At 36.4% G+C, this 7481-nt stretch overlaps 1 protein-coding gene across 1 annotated transcript in view; it reads right to left on the reverse strand.

Moving 5' to 3' along the window:
* Window positions 1–7460, reverse strand: part of ESF1 (ESF1 nucleolar pre-rRNA processing protein homolog) — a 54073-nt gene extending 46613 nt beyond the window's left edge. Inside the window, exons 1-3 of the mRNA XM_010979126.3 lie at window positions 7412–7460; window positions 5679–6360; window positions 880–1247 (exon numbers count right to left, since the gene is read on the reverse strand). Coding sequence (XP_010977428.2) covers window positions 880–1247; window positions 5679–6318 — 1008 coding nt within the window. The 5' untranslated portion in view covers window positions 6319–6360; window positions 7412–7460. The remainder of the gene's footprint in view (window positions 1–879; window positions 1248–5678; window positions 6361–7411) is intronic.
* Between the last annotated feature and the right edge of the window lie 21 nt (window positions 7461–7481).

A 7481-nucleotide genomic window follows, 5' to 3' on the forward strand; every position in this document is an offset into this window, starting at 1 on the left:
AATGACTATAACTCAATTAAAAAAATGTTATTAAAAAACCCACTAATCAATTAGCTTATGTTATTAACTAACTTCATTTATTCATTTCTGAGCCATCTCTATCTGATTGTGAACCTCCATGTTCCCAACACTCTAAGCTGAGACTGTACCTACATAAAATAAAAAGAAATGGAAAAATTTCCAACATCAGATTATGTAATCAGGCCATAAGAGATGCTCAATAAATATTCAATGAATGAAATTCCAAGAAAACATATTTTGTTTAAGAGAAGGTTTACACAAAAGGAAGATGTTTAACAGGATTTATGGCCAAATATTAATAATACATTATAATAATGTATCCAAATAAAATGGTAGACACGTTTAAGGACAAAAAAATAAAATAAAATAAAATAAAATAAAATAAAATAAAATAAAATAAAATAGCACTTAAGATGGATAATACAATGGTAGACGTGTCAACAGAAAAGCACTTTGGTTCTTAGTTCTTGAATCAGAATATGATGACGAGCTGATTTTTTAACTACCAAGTTTATTAAGCTATTTTATCACTCGTGTGAGTAAAGTTGAGTATAATATAATACTCTATAGCACTTTTTAATAGGTGCAGCAGGAATTGAAATGTAAACTTCTAGCTAAAACAACAATTTTCTCAAAATTTCACGTGACTTATACAGAAGTTCATCCCTATCTGCTTGGACAGACATCTAATTTAAATAGGTATATTCTGCATCAAGAAGTTTTAATTAGAATCACCACCAAGAGTATTATTTACCAAAAAATCTTTTCCTTATTAATTTAATGACATCAATTCTATCATCCATAAAAGCTATTTGTACGGTACTCTTGACAAATAATCTTATTTATTCAAAAGGTCACCTCATCAGCCCGAGGAGCATCTTTATCTAATTCTCTCCATGCATGCTCAAAACCAGATTCCTCTGGAAGTAAATCTGCCATATCTTCTTCATCTTCAGAACTAGTTTCTATATTTCCTTTGCCCCTTGCAAGATCAGGGCCACTGTCACTTTCATCATCATCCTCACTATCCTCCTCCTCCTCATCATTTTCATCTCCACCATCCTCGTCACTGTCAACGTCATCAGTGGCAGCTCTACCAATGCTTGTAATTTCATCTTCGGAATCTTCATCACCTCCAGTTTCACTAGCACTTTCTGAATCTTCCTCCAGAGAATCTTTCAAGTTTTCATGACTATCACTGTCTCTTGCCATCACGAACGGAACCACTGCAAAAAAGGTCAAAGGAGGGAGAAATTAACAAAATATAAACACTGAATTAAACTACATCCAAATTATTTTTACCTCAAATCCAGTAAAAATAATAATTTCTATGAGACTAAAGGAAAATATAAATTCAGCAAAATTCATGCCAAACCACATTATATAATAAAAGTCTTAATATATACCCAGATCACAAAGATTCACACACTCATTCAATATTTATGGAGTGTCTGCTACATCTAGGTACTCAGTATACTACCACTGGCAAAAGAGAAGCAATCAATGCCCTCAATGAGCTTCCAATCAAGGAAGAGGATAGACGAACAGATATTGATCAAGTAAAATCAACCAAATTCATAAACATTAAAAAATGAAATTACAACTAGGATAAGTGCCAAGAAGGAATGTTGTAAGATGCCATGAGAGCATAAAACAGAGGTCTCTGAGTGATAAACGAGCTGCTATTTGAGGGATTTAACACTGGAGGAATTAAGTCACCAGGGTTAGACTAACAGATGAGGGGAATGCCCCAGCAGTAAGAAAAGTGTATGTGAAGACCCACTAGTAGGAAAAAGCTGGCAACCATGTCTGGATTACAGATAGCCAGGAGTCCAGTACAATGAGACTGAAAGAGTTAGGTAGATGTCACACTATCCCAAAACCATGTAGAAGGTTTGGACTTAGTTGTAAAAGCATGAGAAGCCACTGTCTTTACAGAAGTAGGGACATCATGAGATTTGCAAATTGAGATCATATTGACTACACCTTAGAAAACTTGACTAGGAGTCATGAGTGGATTGCGAACAGAGAATTAAAAAGGTGGTATAGCACTCTGGGCAAGAAATGAAGGCAACACTAAGCTGGTGGCAATAGAGATGCAGAGTAGTGAGTCAGTTTTGACTTTCAGAGTCAGGAGATAAAACCAACAGCAATCAGTGACAGGGACTTGATATGGAGCATAGGAATTGTGAAAGCATCAAAGATAAAGTCTTAGCTTCTCAGCTTGCAGAGCAAGCTAGCTGGCTAGACGGACAGAGAAAAACAGGCAATGATGGAAGAGAACAAGTCTGTCTGGTGGAGGTAGATCATGAATGTAGTTTTGGATAAGCTCAATTTGAAGTGCCTTTGAGTCACTTAAAAGGACACAGAAAAGACTGTGAGTCTACAGCTCGGAGAAGTCTGAGTTGGAGATAAAATTTTGGATCATTCATGTATAGTAATAACAGAAGTTGTGATGTGGATGAGATCACCTACGAAGAGAGCAAAATAACTTTTCTGCTAAATCATGCACTTTGCAACTGACTTATGGTTAGCAATACACAAAGACTGTTTTCACTTAAGTTCGGGATTTTTTGGCCCTCAGCACTCTGCAAGGGCTCATTTCCTATTTCTAAAGCAATCATATGCTTCCATCTACTGTATGTGTATCTCTGTGTGTGCAGATGTATCTTATACATTATACTCATCTTTAAGTTGGAGCTTATATTTCTGCTGATTCCCAGGCTCTAAGCTTGGAGAATTAAAAACAAATCTAAAAGTTTAAGAAATGAAATAAAACTGAAACTTAGTTTTTCTCTTGGTCCTATAATCTTACAATGCTCATTCACTAACCAAATATTGAGTACTACGTACTAAGCATTGAGCTGCAGGAAGCGAAAATGGAGATGATTTGTAACATGATCCCATGCTCTTCATGGGCTCATACACAAAAAGAAATAATTTACTGATTTATGGAACTATGTTCTAAAGCACCACAGAGTGAAATATCTAAATTTGCTTGCAGAGAGATATTTGTAATAAGGAAGGCTTCACAAGTATGCCATTTGACCTGAGACCAAATGAAAAGGAGTTAGGAGGAACAGCAGGAAATGGGCTTTTATTTTCGCGTCAAAAGAGAGTGGGAAGTAATAAAAGATAACTAACCAGTAGATGTGAAAAAGTCAAAAAAAAAAAAAAAAGGCATTATCAGAAGTTCTATATATGGGATCAGAAAAACACCACCACAATAGTGAAAGAAAGTTACTATGAGGTAAGCATCAGAATTCACTTTTAAGCAGTAAGCTTAAAATAACACTTTGGGGACCTAGATCTCTCTAGTATTGTAGTATTTGTCAAGTATCAGATATTACCATACAATTTCCATGATTTTTGCATATTACTGATATTTTTCACTAAGTTGATTTTTTTAAATTAAAAATATTAGCTTTGTTTCAAACAATATCCTTGAAGTCATAGATGTGATGTGGTGGTTACATTTTTTCCTAAGATCCTGAAATACATAACTATTACTATTAAAAAGTTTGATTATTAAACTTTGATTATTACTATTAAAAAGTTGGTTAACATACAACATCTCCTCATGTATGACAATGGTACACATATCACATTTTGGGTTGTATAATAAATTGATACTTGGGAGACTTAAAGAGGCCTAGTATTTTAATATTTTTGACAATATCAAGTACATTCAGATACTAAATATCTGCTCAGAGCCCACTTTGTACAAAGCCTTATTCTAAATAATGTGGGAATACAAAAATAAGCAACTGCATCTATTCCTAGATGGTACCACTCTACTAGTGATTGTAAACACTACTTATATACCTACTTTAAGAAAATGCTTTATCATTTTCTCCGATTATAAAAGTAACTAAAGCTCATTGCAAAAAAATTAAGAAAATATGATTTAATGAAGAAACTAAAGATGGCTAGTTTTTCATTCAGAGATAACTAGGTGGTTATTCTGGTACATAACCTCCTAAATTTGTTTTCTATGATACACCCATTAATTTATTTCTAAGTAGCTAGTCATACCATTTATTCTATTTTGTAACCTATTTCTAAAACTTCATATGTCACAGACATATTTGGATATATTACAATTTACCTAGTTCCTGAAATTTAGAATTCTGCCCATTGCCTGATACTTTCTACCTCCGAAACGTGACACTGGCTGGTCAAGATGTCTTTCTGCCTTTTCCTGATTCCTACCCTCCTTGGGTCCTGTAATCACAGCCAGCTTTTCCTGGCTCATCTGAACATCATGAATTTTCAGTGACAACAACAACAATCAGCAACACCAACACTCAAAATTTCCTGCTGCCAGAGGTGACCCAAAATTTTAATAAGCTCAGAAAACATGTAAACATGAACTAGAGTCAGATGTTTCTTACTAAGTTTCAAACAACCATTTCTAGCTGTATTATCCACTCACTCCTTCAGAGACCTTATTATCTAATCAAATGAGAATACTGATCTCTTCTGAATATGCCCAAGGATATCTTCACTCAAAAAGGTCTTCCCATGTAGAATACTCTGGTCCTCAAACTCAATTTTTCCAAATCCTCACCAAAATAGCATTTCACCTATGAATTTTTCTCAGATTACCATATTTTGAGTGACCTCCTCTGAATTCAGAGCTCTATCCTGAACATCTTTCACGGCACTGAAAATTGTTCTATTTCATATTATGGTTCTGAATAATTTCTTCCACTTTAGATCTGCGCTGTCCAGTATGGTACCCAGCGGTCACATGCGACAATTGAGCACTTGAAATATGGCTCGTCCAACTTGAGGTTAGCATGAAAATAGTATGTAAAATATCTCAGTAAGTTTTTATATTGATTACATACTGAATTAACTTTTTGATATTTTGGATTAAATAAAATATACTAAAAAATGAATTTCACTTCTTTTTTGTTTTTACTTTTTAATATGTCCACTAGAAAATTCAAAATTATATACTGCTATCAGACAGTGACCAGTGCCATGGCACAGAGTCTAGCAGGCTGTTATCTATGAAAGGGGATCTACAAAGAAGCGAGAGGGCTTAAATCAAGGTCAAACTCCAATCGCCCGACCATGCACCCTTCAGAGGAGCTGTGCCTGCTCAAGGGAAAAGAACCTGTTGCTTCAAAGGTGCTGTCCTCAACAAACTGGGAGCTCTGTGTGTCCAGAAGAGCATATCTGTTTCTAATTTGCATGGGCATCATATAAATTAGCAGGAGCCCTGAGATGGGAGATTACGTCTTACTCAATGTCCCATCTGTCACATATTAGTTACTAAAAGTAGTTGAACAAATGAAGGAATGGATGAGTCTCCAACTCTACTTACCTTACTCAGACATACCTCTCATCCTGTGATGAGAACATGTAACTCTTTCACTGGTTAGAGAATGTAGCTGCCACCAGTGCCCACTACAAGTCAAAAACCACTGCTTAGCCTCAAGACTCAAATATTTTCCCTCTCTTCTATTATAGCACCAAATAAAAAATTAATCATATAGTATTTTTTATTTTATAGCTTTGTACTTCCAAGTAAGTATTTGATTATTCCCATGACACTATGAAAGCACTTATTACATTTCCTTTTTTTAAAAGTCACTATAAAAGCAAATAAGGTAACACTAAAGAATCCTTAGCTCATTCCAACCAACCTGATTGCATTCCTCTTCTTGTCTCAGAATACTTGACCTTGGGAGAATGCACAATTTCAGAGGTGCCCAAGTCTGTCATCCTTACTTTTCCTTTGGGAAACAAGTCTGTACTATCTTGAACAATGTTTTTTTTCCCTTCTGGGCTTTTTTGTGTAAATTCTTTGCTATCAGTCTTGGGACTCATGGAATCTGTCTTCTTAGATTTGCATGAGCTTTTCACTTTTTGAACTCTCTCAGAGTTATCTAAATTGTTTTTATTCCCAGAATCTTTTTGATTAACTTTCTTAGTTTCTTCATTTTTCTCCTCAACAAGATTTTTTGATTCTACTTCATTTCTAGTCTGGGCTTTTTTCTTCTTCATTTTCTTTTGGCTCAATACTTTGTTATCTTCATCAGAGACATCTGAATCAGAATCTGAAAGGTCGTAAAAACGTTTCAAGTCCTCTGTTGTGCTGTGGTTGATGGGACGTCCTCTTTTATCCACCGCGTAGTTCAATTTGAACTTTTTGTCATGAAACATTGCTCGAAATCTCTTGTCAATTTTGACTTTTCGATCCTTTTCTGGCATTTCCCAAAATCTCGGGTCCTTGGCAACACGCCTAAACCGCTGGTCACTCATTATTTCTTGTTTGGATGCCATTTTAAAATGTCTGACTGGACAAATGCTTGAGGAAACCAAACACTAAAAAAAAAAATAATATTAATAATAATGAAAGGTCAGTAATATAGTTAAATAAGATGCTTTGGGAAAAATATCAATTCACAATACTAAGTTAAATGTTAAATAAAACAAAATAGGTCTAATTTCATTTCCCAAACTTATTTTGAGCCACATGCAGAAAAGCAAAAACAATCAGCATATTTTCTTTCAAGTTCAGAGCATCTGGAGAAACAAATTTAAGGCAAAACCAAGCAGAATTCCAGGACTTCACGGAGGTGGGCAAATGATTACTAGCCAACTGCACTTACTTAGACGTTCTATCTTTCTACTTGTATACCTGAGCGTGTTACAAGTAAAAAGGTAATGCAATCAAAATATTCCCAAGCCTCAGTTGGTCTCATTTGTTTCTTCAAATTCTGGTCCCATTCTCTCCGTTAATCCTTCCCTCATTCTACTTGGAACAGACTTTACTCCTACAAGGCTAGTCTCCTAAATAAACAGACCAAAATCAATTCAGTCTAGGTCACAAAGCTCCCTCTTTGTATATGACCACCTTCATGAGTCAGGTAAAGTCTCACTCTAGTTAATAAATATAAGTTAGTGGTGCAAAAGCAAGGGTTGACAACGATGCATTCATACACATTTAACCCTCGGGAACAGCCTTATGGAGTAGGTACCATTTCGTTCAACTATTAGAGATAATGCATATGAATATTTAGAACGAAAGCACTCGATAAACGTCAGATATTCGGAGAGCAGAAGGCGACCTGACTTCATCTCTGACGCCCGCCCTCACCTCCGTAGCCCACCATCCCCTTCTACCCACCCTCTAACGCGGGCAACACCAGGGTGACTCTGGAACTGGGATCTCCTTCGCAACTCCTAAACCTCAGAGAGCCGCCTTGGGGCTGAGGTCCTCCGACAGGACCCGGAAAAGGAGCAAGGAAGCTTGAAGAATGGGGTTGGAAAGGCAAGGAGGAAGGGCATGGCCCTCACGAGTCCGAAGGAGATTTCCTCAGAGACTGGTTCTGCCCCCTCCACAGCCCTTCTTCCAGAACACAGCCCCACTTACCTCCTCCGAGTCCTCTCCGAGCCTCACATGGGCCCCACACCCACAATCCTCCGCGCGACGCACTGCGGTT

This window comes from Camelus dromedarius, chromosome 18 (assembly GCF_036321535.1).
Source record: "Camelus dromedarius isolate mCamDro1 chromosome 18, mCamDro1.pat, whole genome shotgun sequence".
Lineage (NCBI taxonomy): Eukaryota > Metazoa > Chordata > Mammalia > Artiodactyla > Camelidae > Camelus > Camelus dromedarius.